This window comes from Canis lupus, chromosome 5 (genome assembly GCF_011100685.1).
Source record: "Canis lupus familiaris isolate Mischka breed German Shepherd chromosome 5, alternate assembly UU_Cfam_GSD_1.0, whole genome shotgun sequence".
In the NCBI taxonomy this organism is placed as follows: domain Eukaryota; kingdom Metazoa; phylum Chordata; class Mammalia; order Carnivora; family Canidae; genus Canis; species Canis lupus.
Window position 1 is genome coordinate 48,907,836 of NC_049226.1, and position 21,477 is coordinate 48,929,312.

Sequence of the window (21,477 nt, forward strand, 5' to 3'; positions counted from 1 at the left end):
CTGTAAAAAAGCTATTCTCTTTCTCCGTTGGGATTGTTACATAGGTGGAAATTAAGCCTGGAGCTGCTCACATCATTAATGCCACTTTCTGAGGAGATTCAGCCTAAGAATGAAGTTCACACAGAAGATAGTAGAGCTGAAGGAAAGAAGAAGACATACAGATTTCTGAAGGTCTCACCTGAGCATCTGGATCCAGCTCTACCTGAAGCCATAAACCTCTACATTTTTTAGTTACAAGCACCAATCCATGATTTCCTTTTGGAGGAGTAGAAGGATGGTTAAGGCATTTGGTTGGGTTCTTTCACTCCTAAGAATATTTCACTTGAAAGAGTCTATATTAGCATATCTTCAAAGCATTCATTACTGGGTATGTAGGAATTTCACAACTTTTATTACGGTGTTCAGGAACTCAGGGATTTGGGAAGATCTGGAGATATCCCTCAGGGATGCCAAGGTTTTCTAAATTCATATCCTGTGCCAATAGAAGGGACCCACACAAGTAAATCCAAACTCCCAGAAATACTTTAAATACCTGTGCTGGATTATCCCTTTCTTGAGTTCGCCTCCAATTAATCTCATCATAGTGATAATACTTTGTTTCATATCTACCTATTTGGCTAAACCACAGGGGCAGGACTTGTCTGGTTTGTTCATTTAGGGTCTAGCACAGTGCTTGGCAGATGGTAAACGCTCAATAATTACTTGCTGAATTGATTCCTAGAAACAACACAGACTCTTGTTAACAAAAGAGGTGCTTATCTGAACTTTAGTGAAGACATAGCAAAGAGAAGTCTCTGCAATGGCTAAATGGGAGGGAGCTATTAGCTTGCCCCACTGAGAGTTCCCTGTTCCCCCGACCAGACAAGAGCAGTGGGATGGGGTAACCCACTGGCTCACTTCCCTGAGACCACATCTCCTCCTCTGGGCCTCTGTGGCTCTACCCAGAGAGGAGAAACATGCACTCCTTCTAGACCCGCGGCAGCAGGTAGAAAGAGCAGATTGGGGATGAGGATTGAGGGATGGAGGAAGTGAGAACCCTCTTGACAGAACCGCATTCAAAGAAAGCGAACACAGGTATGAGGATAAAAGGAGTCACAGAGTATTTAGTAACCATACTTACGACAGTACCCAGCCCTTTCAATATGTCACTTCACTTCCTCTTCTTCCTCACGCTTTAATGTTTTGTACAGGTGGGGGAAAAAGGCAAGGTAGAAGATAAGTGACTCTCACAAGCACACGTGGGTCCTGAGTGACCATCCAGGACCCCACTGGCTGACCCTACAGCCCATGCACTTTTCATTGTCCTCTGCTGCTCCCATCTGAATTCTTTTTCAGAGGTCAGATGGTTTATTTCCCTTCAGAAGTTTGTGTTCACAGGTCCCTTATTATTGTATCGGAACCTGGCAACTCTGATGTTGCTCATGTGTGTTTTGCACATCCGAGAAAGGAAGTGTTTGATGGGGGGAAGGAGGAGAAGCAGTCCCCATTTCAAATGAAGCAATGGCACATGACAAATGTAAATTTACTGTGAATATATACATTTTAGAAAACATCTTCTACGTGTGATTAAGTACACTAATTTCAAGAATACAAAGCATGCAGCATGAAATGGGTGACTCTCTGTAATACTGCAACCACATTAATAGGGCTGTATATTCCCATTTCAAATATCAGTACTCACCCCCCTCTGCCTACATGGATGATAAGCTGATACTACATAAACATTGTTAAAGCCACAGTTCCATGCTACAGTAATTCACTTAACTTTAACATGATTTATGGTTCTGTCAATAGGGGAGGTTGAAAACCCTGCACTGAAGCTTCAATGTGAGCTTCATATTTAAAACAGCAATTGTGTGTGTGTGTATATATGTGACAGAAGAAAACATTCCACATAAAAACGAGATACAAGTCCAATATTGACTTTTTTTATTCCATTCCAAAAAAAGGAAAATAAAGAATGAGTCCAAACATGGAATCCACATTATATTAAGCTAGACCAAGAAGAAAGAACCGCTAGGGATTTATCTGATGATGTGATTTATAGTACAAGCAATACCAGGAAGGCTCATCAATGAGGAGTTTAAAGAAAACTTGCTTAGGACCTTGCCTTCACCATGTGTGCCTATGTGGGTCTATAGTGGGGGTGTGGGGGAAGGAAGAGAGGAAGAGAGGGAAGGAGAGACAGATGGAGAGAAAGGGGCAAGGAATAACAAGGGAGAGCAGCTTCTTTTGTCCAGATGAGTTTAAATTTAGGCCCACGTGGTTAATCACCCTATTTTTCTCTCTGGTGCTCACCCTGGGGGCATTTTGCCTCTTTAAGAGATTAAGGAGCCAATTGGTCTTACTGCTCTAACCTGTCCTCCTTGGGACCACATATTAGCACGATTCCCCCAACAGAAGAGCTCTCTTTAGAAGTTTGCTGCGGGGATGACAAATTAACCCAGCAGGGTGTCCCACACATCTATCTCAGTACAAATTATTAGTGTAATAGAGCTTTTAGTTATGCATTTATCTAGTAATTATTGAACGGTTACACAAAACCAAGCTGAGCAGCCATGGCCTTTTATGAGGTTCGCTCGGTGGGTGGCCTTACAGTTAATTTAGGATAGTTTTCCACTAAGCAGTTCACTTGCAGACAAATTAGCTAAACAGCCTTCTCCTTTAAATATTTTCCATGTCATAGTGAAACTCTTTACAATACAATAAAGGTACAGTTTTAATTACACGCTTCCTGACTTTTGTTTAGTTGTAGTTTTAAAACATTTGCTGGCACTGTTTTTTCCTTTGGCTGGGCAGTAATAGCTGGTGGTAAGTATCTGGCTAATGAATTTAATAATTTCCTGAACTGAGGCTTAAAGGGCCTTTGCTAAAAAGCTGCCTTTCCTCTTCACCATCCAGATCCTTCAAATCCCATCGACAGGGTTTCCCACTGGGTTGGACACTGGCACTTGAGCTAACCTTGACCAATGTTCACAGGCCCTCTTAACTTGTCTTTTAATGCTCCTCAAAGTGGTACTTGTTAGGTCTGTGATGCCTCCATCTGAAAATCGATTCTGGCAATTCTTATTGTAGAATGACAACGTAATGTTTTCTCAAATGACATACTCCAATAATAAATAAACACCTTGTGTCTGTTGGCAGATTATTTCAGCACCTTGTTAGCAACAGGTATTTAATTGCTTCTCATTTTCCTGAGATGATTCAATTGCACTAAACCAGGAGAGACAAATTAGATTCAGCTCCTTTGAAAGGCATGGGGAGGTTCTACAACTAAGTTAAAAGCTTTCCTAAGAGGCAAAGAAGTTTGCACATATGATGCAAGAAAGCTGAACACTCCTATCACTGAGTTAGAGGGGGGGCCTGTGCCAAGGGAGAGGTGCCATGGTTATGGTGGCGATAAATGGAGTATTTCTTCTGGTGAGCCCTTAGTTTCAACAACAAAAATTTTGTAATAAAGGGGATCAAATCACCTTGAGCTCAGTATTTCTCTTACTGCCTGTCAAGGTAGAAGCTCTTCATTAAGACAAAGTGAATATGTACTGAGGACTTATTCACCATGCAGTGCAGCTCCCTAAATGCTACCAAATACATGCACTTGAATATTACATTATCATTACACATGGGGGATGGAAATAACTCCCTGTTATTCCCAAACCTTCAGTGTGTCTTCAATCAAATCCATGTAGTCATTCGTTCATTCAACAAATATTTGTTGAGTGCTTTCCTTATACCAGGTACAAGGTGGAGGGACACAGGCAGGAGGAATAAAGCCATGGTTCCTGCTCTATCACTAGACGACAACTGCTGCCTTCATATTTTACCTCTCTTTCTTTCCTCCTCTATTATTTTCTATGAATCTGCACTCCTCCAATCTTTCCTGGTGACCTCCACTTCCTGGAAGGTGATCTTAATTCTCATAATTCTCTGCAGTATGTTTTTCTTGGCCAAACCGGGAGATACTGTTAACTGCAGACCCTTAGATGTTTCATCACTAAGAGCAGGATCCCCGCCTGAATCATGAGGATCATGGACTTAGAGAGGTTTATAGAGCTTATAAACTTCTGACTACCTCTCCAAACAGAAACTGGCATGACTCTTTGAAAGCTGCACAATAAATCTTTGGTTTATATGGCTATTGTTTTAGCGTATCTTATGTATATTTTCAGTACCAGGGCGATTTTACTTCTCAGTTCCCATCATGTATGTTTTTGGACTCAGAAACAAGTGGGTGGTTGAGGTTCATGCTCACATTGTGCATGTCTTTAATTCCTCAGTTTTTTTTTTTAATCCAAAAGAACGACTTGTTGGTGTTGCTTTGTTTTGCACACTTACAGGTAAAAGGCACTCTGCAGGAGAATAGGGGTTAAGTCTTATGCTTGCCTGGATTCTCCCATTGCCAAATGTCACAGCAGTTCTCTATTAGGATGCTCTTGTCCCCAACAACACCCTGTGGTTCCCCTATCACAGTAATACACCTGCTGGCTTCCTTGTCCTGTTACCCACCACGAGGTAAGCACTCTGAGGCCAGGGCCCAGGCTTCTCTTGTTCACCTTATTCGACAACTAGTAGAGCACCTTGTACATGCTGTTGTGGTTGATAAATATTTGTGGAAAAAATTAATGGGTCCCCAGACAGGGGAGTGTGCGAATCAATTTCAATGCTGAAAAAAGTCACACTGACCCCCAAAATTGTGTTTTGAAGTGACTTGCAACTAGCGGGAACCCTGCATTACTGGTAGCAAGGATTCAAGAGCTAATAAAAAAAGGTCAAGTGATTTGTTTATGGCTGTTATTAAAAAACTCAGTATGATAACATGGGCTATGTCATGCTTATCAAAAGATCTAAATGACTATGTTATGTCTTAGGCTAATAAAAAATGTGAAAACAAATTAATTGTTTATATAAATGAAGTTTACTTCTCCCAGTGGGGAGAAAAAGGTAGAACCTACTGATGCGGTGGAAAAGCCACTGAATTAGAGACTTGATTTCTGTTCTTGGCCCAGACCTCTCCATCTGCAAGAGTAATGTGGAATACATTACTAACTGCTAACCAGCATATTTCTCCCCTGCTCACCCCACTTATGAAGCCCTGATTTTATACAGAGTGGCAATGCATTCAGCTAAAAAAAAAAAAAAAAAAAAAAAAAAAAAAAAGACTTCCTAGCTTCTCTTGCAGCTAGAGGTGAGCATGCAACACAGTTCCGGCCACACAGCATAACATTCTACAAAAGGTGGCAGAATGAGCTGGCCTTTCTTTCTGCTTGTGATGCAGATGTAGGGCAGTTGTGCAGCAGCCACATAGTGACCATGAGGTCACAGCATGAGGATGAATACAACCCGTGAAATCAAGGCTAAGAGATAAAAATCTCAGTCCCTGGGCTCTAACAGTCCTGAATCACATACTTCTTTTCACAAGAAAAATATGACCTGTTTAGTCAGATTTTTCTGGTACTTGCAGTCAAACACATTTTTAGCTGATATAGGAAACGGATTAGACCAGATTTTCAGAGCACTATTCTCACATTCTGTGGTTCTAGAGGAAGCTCAGTAAGTGCTTACTTGCTAAATATTTTCAACCTCTGCCTTGCAATGTGTGTAGTGTAGGCGCCTCCCCATTTCTAAATCTCTAAAGCACAGAGTTGCTTTACTTAGTAGAAAGCATTAAATGAAATGAAATGCTTAAATTAAGTATCATTCATTATCTTGTTTTTTAAAATAGCAAAGATTTTAGGCAGACACCTATGTTTCAAGAAGATGAATTTTCCAGACACTCTAAAATATCACCGATTGCTCCAAATAATTTCAATAAAAGGAGCTAGATCCTTTAAATCATCAAACTTATAACTCCTAAAAAAGCAAAGGGAAGAACAAAGATTTTTTTCAATTATCATGAATAAAACAAACTGTTGTGATTAAATACTATTATGGTTGAACTTTTAAGTGCTGATAAAAGAAAGCCTTTGAAAGCCCAATCTTTCAGCTGAAAAGTGCATAGTAATTACAATAATGTATAATGACATACAAATGCTTTTATGGAAACTTAATGTCTTCTCCGCTCCTTAAGCTATTCCAAAATGCTTCAACTCCTTTACCTAATTGTACCTACACAGGTGGCCAAGGATTGTCCCCATGATACAGATGACTAAACTGAGACCACAGGGTTAAGTGATTTATCAAAGCCACAAAGAAAACCAGTACCAGAGAGGGGACTTATTTTAAGAAACCATGTATCTACCTTCATGATGTACATAGAGAAGTGATTTGAATAGCAGAAACTAAAAAAAAACATGACTTTTATATCAAAGTTTTACTCATATAATCTTACAAAAATTTTCTTTGGATGGAAGGCTGTCATTCTTCCCCATCTTGGATGTTTCTTAAAAAGAGGTCCTGCATAAACTATTATACATTTATCACTCTAAGTTCTTCTGAAGCAATATGATCTTGTCAATGTCAGGGAGGGGATGAATGCTCCTTGTGTACATTTATGTGCAATTTGAGTAGTTTTTATTTATCCATCAATATTTGGGCAGAAAATCCATGGCATGAGATACAATAAAGGTAACAAAAAGTGTAAGTTATAGATCCTCCTTTCCAAAGGTTTCATTCTAGGAGAGCGACAAAACCTGTACATTAACTAGCAAAGCACACTCCTTTAAGGAGTGTGAGGTGATGGCAGCCTGTGTGGAGCTACGGAGTCTTCATGTAGGAAATCATTCTTGAGCTGGTCTTGGGATGGACAAAATGTTGATAGGTGAAAGTAGTAGGGACAGCATGAAATTTTCAAAGCCTGGGTGAAAATGGGTGATTTACTTGTTTGCATGATTTGAGTATGTACTCTATTTTCATGCACTGTGCAAACAATTGCAAATACAGGATTTCATTTGCTCCTCAGATGATATGATTCTCTTGAGGTAGAGATTATGATCTTCAATTTATAGACAAGGACCTATGACTCAGAGAAGTAAAGCAATGTACCAGGTTCACACAGCTGATAAAAGTGGTGGAGACAGGATTCAAATGCTGGTTCATTTGACCCCTAAGCATCCATGCTCACCCACTATGCAATGCTGCCTCCCTTTAAGACGCTATTTTTTTTTTTTTTTTTTGCATTTGCTCTGCAATTTCAAAGAGAGGTTTCCTTTGTAACAAGTGTCCACCAAATTTCCAAATTTGGAAAATAAATTAAAATAACAGGGCCATTGTTTTTTTTAGCTAGCTGACCTTGTTTTGGTTGTAGCTCTGTTAAAATATCACCCCTGGTCTGGGCATTGAGATATATTACACAGTTATTGCTTACAAACTGGTGTTTGTCTAATCAAGATATTCCAATGGGAAATTTTAAGAAATTTCTGAAGAAGGCAGCAGAAGCCCTGCAATCTGGGTACTATGCAGGAGTGGATATGCCATGTGATTCTAAGCAAGGGTGTAATAGACAGCTTCACCTGTCCCTGTACCCCAGGACTCTGATAAAAGACACACCTGTCTCTTCTTCTAGGCCCTTTGAACTTCAACTGTCTGTCTGGATTCTCTCATGATTTGGGTTATGGCAACTCTTTACAATAAAAGGAATAGCAAGGCTAAAGTCTCCTTGATGTACACATCACATGTACTCCACACCGACTCATTCAGTCAGACTGTCTCTCCTTCCCTTTGGCCCCATATTCCTAAAACATCGACTCCTAATCCTGTGATCTCATCCCAAACATTAGCTTATCATCTGGTTCAGAGAAGAATAAAGGGCATCATGGTGCCTACAGCAAATATTTTTTAGACAGAGAGAGGCTCAATTCTAACCTTTGTAAGTATCTTAGCCCTAAAATGTCTCAGGTTAGCCATCTCTGCTCTGTGATTCTTTTTTTTTTTTTTTTATGATAGTCACACACACAGAGAGAGAGAGAGAGAGAGAGAGGCAGAGACATAGGCAGAGGGAGAAGCAGGCTCCATGCACCGGGAGCCCGACGTGGGATTCGATCCCAGGTCTCCAGGATTGCGCCCTGGGCCAAAGGCAGGCGCTAAACCACTGTGCCACCCAGGGATCCCTGCTCTGTGATTCTTGCCACAAAGATGCCAATGAAGAGTTTCATCTAAATTAAATTCCCTTTACCAGACCACTAAGGGGGGGGGGCAGGGTGCAATAAGAATGGGTACCTGAGTAGATTTTCCAGAAAGGAGAACCGAGGATGCTGGGAACCATCTTGAATTCTGGTGAAAACAAAGAATCTTTGGTATTCCATAATTCTTAAACTAGGCATCTTTCTCTTTTCCTCATAAACATTTTTTCATGGTATGAACAGGAGATCAAAGCTCATTGTTCTGAAGGTTAAGGAGGTCCACTTTGGTTCAACCCAGGGTGGGTCATTTTAGCAAATGTGTTTAAGTACCTAGCATGAAGAAGCTCCCAATCTTGGCACTCCATGGGTAAATTCTAGAATTGTTATAATAATTTGTAGAACTATGGCTTTAAGGCAAGACACATAGAAGGCACCTCATATTTATTGAATAAATGATAATATATGTACATTGCTTTATGCTCCTCAAAGAGTCTTTACAAATACTGTTTTATTGTGTTTCTACATTAAGATCAGGAAGTTGGGAGGAAAAGTTCATTCAACAATAGTACTGAACCATTTTATTGGTGAGGACATTAAAAAATCCACAAGAGAAATGGAAAGGCAAAGAGGCAGCTTACCAGCTATCCTGATTGCCAGCCTACTGTTCTTCCCATTCCTTATTATCTTGTTACACTAAATCTTTCTTCTGCTTGAAATGCCGTCTATTCATGCAAGCAACTTCTTAAGATTTGACTTCAACGCTGTCTAAACTTTGAATTTTCTCTATTTGATAAAAAGTAGTAATAGCACATTCCACATCATCTTCTGAATGCTTATTTTCTTGTATCTCTTCTGCCCTAGACTGTATGCTTTATGTGGCCAGAAACCACTGAATTCCCAGCGACAGGCACTCACTTAGTAACTTGTTTAATGAATGAACAAACCTCCATAGTCCCTGCCGAAATTTCTACTTTTAACATTCATTTAGCATTTAAAATGTTAACCTGACCATAAAAAGATGTGAAATGTCACATGCCTTATTTCTGAGACCAAAAAGTCTTCTGACTAAAAGGACTTTGTATCTTTTATTTTCCACCACAGTTTAGATGCTTAATGAATGCTGACTATGAGGATAATATCATATAATATCATTATATAATTATAATATCATTATATAATATCATTATCTAATAATAATAATACCATAGCCCATTTACAGAGACTCATTCTGGGACTGTATAATCCAATTTGGATGCAAAGTTTTCAAGTTATAAAAAAAAATCTATTTTGCCTTTCTGATTATAACACACACACACACACACACACGCGCGCGTGCATACCACACAAGTGAAATAATAAGGGATCTTGAGAAAATTCTGTCAATGATCACAAGATGTTTAAAGATGGAGCAAGTAGGTTTTCATAATTGTGGATATAGTAATCACTTCACAAAATACTCTGAATACTTATTTTCTTCAGAGTGATTTCTGCACGTGTGCATTGGACAGCCCTCTCAACTGCCCTATTTCCCTGAGATGCTCACGGAGTATTCATAAAGGGATTCAGATTTGTGGGTCTAACATTGAGATTAATGCAAGAAATATCAGTTTCCCCAGGCATATGTCAAAGTAGACACGAGACCATAACTTTTTCTAGGATGTTTTATAATACCAGCTGGTGGATCACAGACCTACCTAAGCGACAATCTGATGGCAGAAAGTAAACGTGGTTACAATTATTCATACTCCTACTGTGGAGTTTCATAAACAAACTAATAAATATTTTCATCTTGCAATAAGAGCAAGTTAAGTGATTTGCTGACATTCTCTTGAGGTTTAAAGCTTGTCTTTAATGTGAAATACAAATCATATTTCTTGTGGACACATTTTAATAATAAACTTAAAAGCACACGAGACAAAAATAATGAAAACACTGCAATGAAAACCAGACTAACTATCTACCACTTCAAAAGGAGTGAGTGAAGACTGCTCGTCAACACCGTGATGCAAACAACCTCAATGCAAAATGCCACATATTGAAATCAGGTTTTAAGGAAAGGGAATCAGCAGGAATGAGAATGAAACACAGCTCTTACTTGAAAACAGGTAACTAACTACAGGAAAATATATTCACCTAACACACACACACACACACACACGCACGCATGCACGCACTCCTCTTGTACAATTTGTAGGACAGATTTGATTTTGGTTCAATTCGAATTACCTCGTACCTCTTTGCAGCATCCCCCTGAGAATGACAGGTGTGGTCTTTTTTTTGGCCTGAGATGAGGATCAAGGATTTGACAACAAAGCTGTCCCCACGGATGAGAAACTGGCCTGGGTGCCTTTAGGAGCACTCTGGGAGAGACCTCCCTGTCTCTCCTTTTGCTACGTTGTTTACAAGGACATGATCTAAGCACAAGCAAGGATGCCTGTGGAGCCGCTCACCTCTGGGTCCTGTGATGACAGGTCGGTGGTGCTGTGTGAATGCAGTTCCCAGGGAGGAGGTCTGCGAAGGGGAGGGGCTGCTGAAACCAGACTTCTCCGACTTCTTCAGTGTGGTTGGAGATGGCATTCCTGGCAAGAAGGATGGAGTGATAAGCACACTTTAATTCATGGCACGACAGCTTGTACAACCTAAAAGATAAAACTGAAAGAATTAAAAAAAGAAATCCACCTGTGAGTGCAAAATTTGCTTTGAGTTTCTTTGAATTCGTCACAGGAACAAACAGGGACAACATGGTCCCCTGGTAAGTCCAACTATAATTGATTTCAACTTATTCTACTAAATCACAGTCGACTTTGGCATTATTGATCTTGTCTAATTACAGAGGGCCACTTCCCAGTGTTTCCTACAGGTAGTATATGCCTGTGGCTCCCGGGGCCCTTCAGAAAGGAGGCTCTCAAAGGCACGTGAAGACCTCAGCTGCAATCAGTTCAGCTTGCCAGGTACTTTACTGAAGAGCCAAGGCACTCAGTCCACATTTTAAATAATTTAGCTACCTTAACATTAAAAAAAAAAAAAAAAAAAAACCTTTAACAATGACAACTCAATCTTGCTTATCTTGTGAATTATTTATAATTGAAAAAAGAAAGAAAAGAGTAAAAAAAAAAATCCTTAAATGCCCAACAATTGAAACTGGTTAAATATGCAAATAACACTGTTAGAGAATAATGACATGGAAAGATAATAATTTACTGACCTGACAAGGAGTAAAGACATGGAGAGCGATTATGAAATAAGATGTTGTGCTATGATGCCACTTAAAAATATATTCCTATGTACAGAGAAAGAACTGGAACAAAATACACATAAACTGTAACGGCAGTTCTCTGTGTGTTAGATTCGGGTGGTATTCATTGCCTCTTTTTGCTTACTTGTTTTTTCTATGATGAACATATATTACATTTATGTTAAGAAAATACAATAAAATTTTGTTTTTAAAAATAGTATTTTTAACATAGTTTTTGAGGTTTGCGTAACATCTAGCATAGAGAATGCTTTGGGAAGAAAATAATGGGAAAATAGTCTCTTGTAATTACTGAGTTTGTAATGTTCTCAGCAACCACGCTGACATACACAACTGGAGGCATCTATCAGTTTGGTAGGGTGCCAATTAAAACAATGAAAACTTGGATATAAAAATAAAGGAAATGACTCCTTGTCTCCACATTACAGGACAAATTTGGGCTCTCTTACATTTGCAGCACAAAACTGGTCTGTATTCATGTCAAAAGAACCAAATCTCCTTTACTTACATAATGTCTACATGTGTTATTCTGTCTATGTGAAAGAATTATTTGGGTGAGCTGGAAAGATACGTAGTGAAAATAACAATGATATTAGCGTGTACCTGTTATTGAGAGTTACTAACTCCTATGCACTGTGCCAAGCACTTTATAGGTATAGAAGTGTCCCAAAACTTAGCTTGGACTGTATCTCAAAATGTCCTTGTTATTTATGTTCACAGATTTCCTTAATGAGGTTCTACAACACAAGCTTTGAGCGTGACTACAGATTCTATAAGGATAGTCTGTTTTGCCCCTTCTGTTTTCAGGATATCCAGCGAGTCTAGAACACAGCAAGTGGCCTGAAAAGATATTTAAACTACATGTAACAGTCTCAGCTTTATCTGTGGCTTTACTAACTGATACATGGACATAGTAAAACTTTAGAGTCTGACCTCAAAAAAGAAAAACAAATTGCAAATTAGTAAGCACATTTGCATGGTACTATGTAAGGACATTGAGAAGTGGTTTGAGATTTCACACCAGCTTGACAAATCTAGATCCTAACCATTCCAGATCAATGTCTATGTGATTTGAATTAAAAAGCATGTCATTAAGCGACTTTAGCTATGTGTTTCCTTGCTCTTTGAATCAGTAACCAAAGTCACACCATACCAAAATTCTAACATCATTAGGATAGATTGGGGTTTTGGACCAACATTCATTTGCAAGTAACCTAGCCTAAGGTATAATCACAGAATTACATTAGAGAGGGGATTTCAAATTAAAAAATTAAAGGGAGGAAATAAAGAGTTACCAAAATGTAAACAAATCCCTCAATTCATTCAAACGTCTCCTGTGCAAAGCACATTTTGAGGCTGCCAACCAGTCCACTGATTTAAACTCCGTCAAATGCCTGAATTATGTGTCATGAAACAGAAATAGAGCAGAAAATGAAAATGTCAAAACTTTTAAGATGGCAGAATTTTTTTCAGACAATGGAATCACTGATGAAATGCAGTATCTAAACTAGCCTTATTACAGAAAGCAAATGGTTGGACTCACAGAAAAGGGAGCATTTCTTTGAAAAGTTCATGAGTTCCATCCCATGCCATTCTAAACACTGCAGGAATATTGACATGATTTAAATCCACCATTTACATTTACCCTTTTAAAAGGGGGAATACAGGTAAAAGTCAGGCAGTAACGAGCATGAAGAATGAAGTTGGTAAACAGATTCAAAAACAGCAAAATTCAAACCCTCCTTGAAAGGGTTAATGAGAAAAGAAATACTGTCTGCACACAAGAAGAACAAGCCAAACTATGTATAATCTTCTAAATTTATCACAGTCAAGTAAGATGAACCCTAAGGCTGTCATGAATCTCAAAATTACTTTGGTGTTTTCAATTTTTAAAGACTTGTATTGAGCACATTTCCTTATTATATACTTTAATATTTTCTCCATATGCATAATGTATGTTTTGGTTAATTTGCTTCATATACTTAATTGACAGGATAAAATTTCAAAATGGTAGTAAACTACTTTATGTTAAAAGCGACAGAACATTAATCTTGACTTTTATTTTTGAAATCAAATTTGATTTCTGCCGTTAGATTAAGTATAAGCTTCTTGTTAGAATTTCTTTTACCAATTAGCTACGCACAACTGTTATGCAATGGTTGTCCAGATTAACGACTGATTGGCTTTTTCTTAATACATCAAAACTTTTTATTTCAATGTACTTTTCAGAAGTATCATATTTCTTTAAAAATATTTGCCCTTTTCTAGAACAAACAAAATATTACTTCAAAGTTCTTTTCACTATGTAAAAATAAAGAATTTTATAAAACAAGAAGTTCAGCAGAATGCTGTGTTTCAATGGGACATTTTCTCCTATTGATTGCTATTTAAAAAAACCCCAATGATGGTAAAGAAAATAGATTTCTTTTTTTTTTTTTTTTTTTTGAAAGAGAGAGAGCATGTGTTTGGGGGGGGGGAACAGAAAGGGATGGGGAGAAAGATAATATTAGCAGGCTTCATGCTGGGGCTGGATCTTACAACCCTAGACCATGACCTGAATTGAAATCAAGAGTCTGACGTTTAATCCACTGAGCCACCCAGGTGCCCCTAGAAGATGGATTTCAAGAAGCATTTTGGTTTGTCACTGGTTTTCTATCAGACTTTCTGAATTTCTCTCCACTTCACCATTTTTCTAAGCTACCTGAGTCGTTTCAAATAGTGTCCAGAGGACAAAGGCAAACATAAAATTCTAGTCATTCAGTGACTCTGATCCCTAAAGGCAGTGGTAAGCGAGAAGCCCAATAGGAAAACTTTGAAAGCACAGGCCAGACAGGCCTAATCTTGTGATTAGGTTATTGTATTGCAAAGGTGAAGAGACTTTTGCAGATGTAATTAAGGTCCCTAATCAGGTGACTCTGAATTAAGTGAAAGGTTATGATCCTGGGTGGGCCTGGCCTAATCAGGCAACCCTTTAAAAGAGGGACTAGAAGTCAGAGAGCTTGTCCTGCTGTCTTTGAAGAAGTAAGCTGCTATGATGTGAAGGCACCTGTGAGAGGGCCAAATGGCAAGGAAATGTGGGGACCTCTAGATGCTAAGTAAGGCCCCTGGGTGACAGCCAGCTTTAAGAAAGCTGGACCTTCATCTTAAAGCTATAAAGAATTCAATTCTGTCAATAATCATGAGAGTGTGCAAGAGAACTCAGAGCTCCAGAAAGTAATGCAGCCTGGATGAAATACTGATTGCCGCCTTGTGAGACTCCGAGATGAGGGACCACCTAAGCTGTGCCCAGACTCTTAACCATGGAAACTAGTGATAATGTAATAAGATAATGGGGTAATAAATGTGTTTTGTTTTAAGCTATGTTTGTGGTAATTTGTTATACAGCAATAACAAACTAAGATGTTACTCAACATCTTACTTACATGTTACTAAAATATGAGACTTTCAATCATACTGTCCATGCTAAAAATGTGTGCATTAAAGATGCTTACTGGACGCTAATAACTCTCTAGAATTCCAGAGGTTTCCATCATTTTTAGCAAATTCATGTTCGGTAGTGAGGTTTTCCACTAGCTAAACTCACCCAGAGAAAACAGTATTACTTTGTGCAAAAGAGGCAAGTAAGTGGTTATTTCAATGGCATAAATTTTATTTCCAAATAAATTCAGAAAATTTTTATTTCACTCTGATTAAGAAATATGATAACAAAATCAGATCAAATGATATGAAGAAAACTCAAAAGTAATTATTGGACTCTCCTATAACAAATCAAGGTTTGTTTCTGGTAAGTTTTTCTACAACCTGATATTGCAGAAAGTAAAAAGAAGAAAGGGGGGAAAAACAATTAATTTCAACTCTGTCTGTCTCCTCAACTGTGAGATTTACCAAACACTTTGACCAAGAACTTTACAGGGATAGTTACAAAACAAGTCTTACAGGAATGAGAAGAAAGTACAACGCTGTTCTTTGCTTAAGGAAGCTACTTAAAATGGATTTTTAGGATTCAAAGGAGGTACAGTATTAATGGGAAGGGGGTTGGAGGGAGAGATCACAATAAACTGTAACTATTCCAGAAACAATGGAACACCATGCTAGACTGTTACAAAGGAAAACCGTGACAAGCCAGTGTGAGTGCTTACTTTTCCCAAGGAGTTATTAAAAAATTCATTATCCTGTGAAAATTATCAATGGTAAATGTTGTTCAGGACAGCAGGATCTTATTTTGTCTATTGAAGGAGTTTGCATTGTTGAAATTCAAGTTGTCAGAGTTAACTAGTATATATTTCTTTCTTCAAAGTATCAAAGTCAAGAACAGAAAGTATTCAGTAATGTGCATTTATAGTCACAATCTGTTTGGGAAAAAAATATGGAAACAAGCAAACTCTGCACTTTTGTTCTAAAATCCAATATATAAGCAGGTTAGAGAGGACTACAAAATGCTGCAAGTTTGACTTTATATATTCTCCAGATCATTGCCCTCATCTAATTCCCAATGACTATCAGTACTACTGCTTTAAGCAGAACAACTATTATACCAAAACTAAAGGCTGCTGGAAGCCTTCATCCATCCAGTGGCCTCAAGAGAGCTAGGAGGCAGCTAAAGAGATGGTCATCAAACCTCTGCATATTGATCATTTCTAAAACACAGACCGAAAAGAATAAAATCTACCAATTATGGAGTACCTACTATGTGCCATGTACTTACAAATATCTCAAAAGCTTACATTTTCATTTCCCAATTGGTAGCTATTAAAATTCTGCCTATTTATAACTTAATACTGCAGAAACTTGACACCAAGAGATGTCAAGCAACCTGCTGATGATCATAGCAAGCTATTAAATGGTATTTTAGACCAAGATCTCTGGTTCTAAAGCTTGTATGTTTTGTAATACACCACACTGCCTCATAGAGTTTCCCTTGTATATTATAAAAATTGTGTCCTATTTAAGTCAATAAAGTATATTTATAGTTGAAGTTTCTAATTTGGTTATCCAAAAAAATAAAAACATGCAAAAAATAAAAACAACTCCCAAGTATACTAAGAATTATCTTGTCTTATATACCAAAGGTTTTTCTTGGCATTAATTAGTAGGGATTAGTTGGGATTTTTATTAACTATATTGCATTTATTAGCAGTCATTCTAAGATGGAACCTCCAAGACATAAATATTGCATAGACTTAGAAGAACATAATGACCCAAAAATGTTAAATTGTAAAATAGTAAATACATACATTTAATATATACAAGAGGCTTCTTGCCTGTTCAACAAGTTACCTCCTCTATAAAGCCTCCTGCAAACAGGAGGATCAAAAGTCTTCTTTTTAGGACCCACTGGCATTTTGTAAGCCTTGTGTATGTTATTGTGCAGGAATACCTCAACCAGAGGTAAAGTCTAACACACACAGTTATCTAGGATTCAGTAAGTCTTGCCATCAAGAGAGGCCCCTGAGCTACTAAAGTCAGTGTCAAAATAGGCAACTTAGCTGAGTCACCAAACTCAGAGGAAATCACAGTGTTACAAACTCCAAGTATTTCAATTCAAGGAGAAGGCTGTGATGGAGTGAGTCGAACGCTATTGAGAGGTCATGTATAATGAGAAAAAATGACCTCCAGGAGAGGAAGGTACATGGAAGATAGGTCAGAGTGGTTTACAAAATCAGGAATGAAGAAGGGAAAATGGGCAGAGTCAACTCTTCCTAGAATGAGTCTGTAGAGGGAAGCAGATAATAGGATAGTAAGTTAATATGGAGTTGGGGGGTCAGCAAGGCAGAGCTTCCCGAAGATGGGAGGCAGTAAAGCACGCTTGCCTGACAGATGGGCAGAAAGCAAAGACTCAGAGGATAACGGAGGAAGGGAAGTCCTGAGGAAGGCGAAGGGCTACACAATCAACTACTTGGAGGAGCTGGCCTTGAACCAGAGCTCTTCCCACTTCCAGGGTGCTGCTCTGCCAAGATACCTCTTCCTGAAAAAAGTTCCGATTATTTATCTATCTTACTCACACAGACTAATCACAAGCTGGTTTAAAACCGAGCACATTAATGATACTCAAATATGTGTCTATAGCCTAAATGGTGTGCTAACCACTACTATGGCTGTTCTTCAGATTCCCTTACATCTCCAAGTCTAAGTGTAGGCAATGGGCACCCCAGTCACATCTGTCACACTAACAGTATCAACATACATTTCAGCCCCATTTCTCAAGCTTAGGATGAAAGTTGATTGACGTACCCATACCATATTTTGCAAGTCATCTACCACCAGCAAATTTATGCTTGGACTCATCTCCTCCCAATAGAGAGAATGCAGCATTCTCTGGCAGCTGGCACATAGGCAAGAAGGGGACCTTCCCAGGACCGTCTCCTTTGCACCTTGTGATGAAAGAATCACCAACCATGATGCTAAATAAAGGATCTGATTGCACAGATCAATCCCACAGTTAAAGGGCCATTCCATTCCTCTGGGTAGAAACACATGCTGTGTGATATGAGGAGGTAGTTCAAGATCCTGCACTCATCTTAGATTTGTGTCCTAATGATAAAATCCATTATGGTTCATTCCAACGTAATTCATTATGGTTAACATGCTCAACAACAACAACAAAAAAAGTAAAACATTCAGACTATTTTGACTTTTAACCTTTTTCAGTGAATAGAAATGTCTTAAAATCATTTTTATGAAGGGGAGAATAAAATGGAAGTTAATATAGCTTCTGAGGTTTATCCTTCTTATTCTATATGCACCCATTTAAGATGAGCTGAAAGGGCCCCCAAAAGAATTAGCACGTCATAAAGAAGTTCAGGTAATTTAAGAGGCTTGCATACAAGCGATTTCTTTAATTTTTAAAAATGGGAGAATGGAGTAAAAATTATATGGATTATTCAGGAGAAAAGAAATGATGAGTTCTCTAATGTATTCCAAATGTTCATTTGTGAGTGAAAATTTACAACCCAAGAGAATAGAGAATAGACACGAGGAAAATGTCATACAAAGATCTGGTTCTTGGGCCAATGTTAAAGTTTCCTGATTTTTTAGGGGATTTTCTCTCCTTTGAGGGTACATACAGACACCTCAGCATCAGGACCAAAGTTTAAAACATTATATTTCATGCTCCTACCACTTAACAAGTTCGAGATTCCCTACCCATCCCATCCTCTTTCTAACTATCCCATCCTCCCAGGTGTTCAGGGGAGGATTGATTTTGGCTCAACATAGCACTCACACACATTCACAGAGGACTAAGAATAAACAAGAAATTACTGAGAAAACCAAATAATTTCCTTTGCATAAAAAATAAAAACAGTATAGTATAGCATAATGTTTTATTCATCCTGCCTAGATACCCAGCTGAAAAGTAAAAAACTCAATCATACATATGTTTGGTTCATATCTGCCCTATCCAATATGGTAGCTACTAGCCACATGTGACTACTTAAATTTAAATTAATTAAAATTAAATGAATTTAAAAATTCAGTTGCTCAGCATAGCCACATTTCAAGTGCTCAAAAGCCATATTTGGCTAGTTGTTAAAATGCTGGACAGTAAAGAGAACATTTGCACCATTGCAGGAAGTTCTATGATCTATATGCCACCAAATAATTTTTTACTTTTGGTCCTATGGTTATACAGCAGGCAAACCTTACTTTTATATGTGTAGCTATTTTGCAAGACACAGAGTAGAACATATACACTATACAAATACAAAATTATATATAGGTGGGGGGAACCAATAGCCCTCTCCTCCCAACTCCCCAACAGGCTGGGGATAATCGGTGCTCAAGCCTAGTGAACACCTTTATAGATACTTTTCTCTACCTAGAATACTAGTTTCAATGATGTGAAGTTAAGTGTTTATTAAAATATGCTCATTTCTGTCAGAACATGATTGAAAGCTTGGTGTTTAAGGATCTTACTGATAAAATTTAATTTTAAAGATGTTGTCTGTGATCTTCCATGTTTGGGCTATGCCTGCACTGGGGATCTATTAATCCCAGTACTCCTTGGACACAAGCACAATGCTCACCACTTTACTTAAGGTAAAATTTGAAACTGATTGGAACATTTCATAGGGGAAAAAAGAAATAGAATTTTAGGCCTCTTCAAATTGCTTGAACTGTGAAATCAAGTAATGAACACTAGAAAAGGTTCTGTCAGCTAGAATCTGAGCTTAGTGTAGTCAGCATTTTCTTTCTAAACCTTATTATGGCAAGCATTTGATTTTTCATCTCTGTACTGTGTTCATCCTCACAAATAAACTACTATGACCTCCACCTGTTACTTAGTGAAATCTGCCCACCATCCTTCGATAACCTATTCTTTGCCATCAAAGGCCTTTGAGAGTCACTGAGAAAGTGGGAAGATAGAGCTGTGCAAGGAGCAGAAATGATACAACTTTATAACTATGCAGTGGTTCATAGTTCAAGCTGGACGCTACACAGCAAAAGGAAATGGGTTTTGGTGTGTGTGTGTGTGTGTGTGTGTGTGTGTGTGTGTGTGTTTAAAGGCAGTGCCTACGGATGCTGCAAGGGGGCAACACATTCCATCATCTTAACATGGAATTTTTCACAAAAAGAGGCTCTCTCTTGAGTTATTATTTAATGCAGAAAACTCCCAGCCCTTTCTTTATAAAAGGAAAACCTCTCTCTTCAAGAGTTCTGCCTTGGGGCACCTGGGTGGCTCAGCGGTTGAGCGTCTGCCTTGGGCTCAGGTTGTGATCCCAGGGTCCTAGAATCGAGTCCCGCATCAGGCTCTCCATAGGGAGCCTGCTTCTCCCTCTGCCTGTGTCTCTGCCTCTCTCTGTGTCTCTCATGAATAAATAAATAAAATACTTAAAAAAATAAAGAGTTCAGCTTTCACTTTCAATAGATGAGCCAACAGGTCATTTGAAAGCTTCAGAACACTTTATGTTATGTTCATTATGCAAGACAAAAGGAACCACTAACCTCAAAGGCAGCTCTGTGGATGCAAAAGGACCACACTGTTACTAAACACCATTAAAATACAAAATAAAGATTACAAAGGGAAATAACTGTGCACAGCCGCATAAATCATTTTCTGAAGCAATATCTGACAAACTCGTTTCTTTTTTTAACAATGACATATCAGAAAAAAAAACTCTGTGTAAAGTTGCACTTCTCCTGATTAATGCTACACTCAACCCAAGAGACGTTGTCTGTCTAATTACATTGAATACTTATCTGAGAGGGATTAGCAGCATGTTTCTGCTCACTGTCATTCTTTGTGACAACGTAATGATAGATCCATTTACTTATGAGTGCAATGATTAAAAACCGTGCTGTTTTCTTAACTGTCTTCGTATCTTGGAAATATTTTATTAAAAATTACTTATATGACACTAAGGGTAAATACTTGGCAAAGTTTTTCATATCAATTAAGTCAACAAGTTAGTTCCATTCACTCAGTCTTCACTGAGTCTCTTACTTAGGGTTGGTGGAAACTTGATCACTGTCATGCTTTTTTATGTTGGGAGTTAATGATTCACGCTTTTTTCTCCTTGTCTTATTTGTCCAAATCCTAAAGTTTGGTTTTCACTTAAACTAAAAACTGCTCGTGGCCGACATTTTCTCTGGAGTCATGATTTAGCACTTCTCCTTCATATTCACACCTTTTTTTTTGGAACCCAACACAAGGATCCAATTTTATACAGACAACTCCCCACGGGCCAATCAGAAAGGGTTGCTAGCAATATACCATCTTTTGCAGCTTCTTCTACTCATATAATTAACTTCATCCAGCATCTATTAGGAAAAGGTCCTTACACAAGATAAAATCTGAAAAGCAAACCACATTGGGTTCTACAAGTGGGCTGGCTACCCTCAAACCAAAGGATTATTTTCATATGTGTCTAAATAGACAAAACTTGGGTCCTCTTTTTTCCTTCCACTCACCAATCTCAAATGACAGTTGTCATCAATCGTGTCCCTGGTTGTAAAAAAACAACCAAATACACATACTGAATGTAAGTTGCTGAACTGCTCCCACAAGGCAGAGTTTATTCCTATGGCTTTAGTCAAATTCAGACAACTATCACGTAGTCCAAGTGGCAAATAATGACATTTATAACAAATTATATCTCTGGAAAAGTCTCTAAATGTGTGGCTAGGACATAAATTGAGGTAACCTAATATAATGATGATGTGTTATAA

General features: G+C 38.2%; 1 protein-coding gene across 10 annotated transcripts in view; it reads right to left on the reverse strand.

The window, feature by feature from the left end:
- Nucleotides 1–21,477, reverse strand: part of NFIA (nuclear factor I A) — a 373,258-nt gene that overhangs the window by 69,607 nt on the left and 282,174 nt on the right. For 7 of the 10 annotated variants that reach the window (XM_038537347.1, XM_038537348.1, XM_038537346.1 and 4 more), the window contains exons 7-8: nucleotides 10,508–10,636; nucleotides 8,155–8,208 (exon numbers count right to left, since the gene is read on the reverse strand). In XM_038537347.1, the coding sequence (XP_038393275.1) occupies nucleotides 8,155–8,208; nucleotides 10,508–10,636 (183 nt within the window). The remainder of the gene's footprint in view (nucleotides 1–8,154; nucleotides 8,209–10,507; nucleotides 10,637–21,477) is intronic. The other 3 variants (XM_038537349.1, XM_038537353.1, XM_038537351.1) reach the window with 1 other exon arrangement.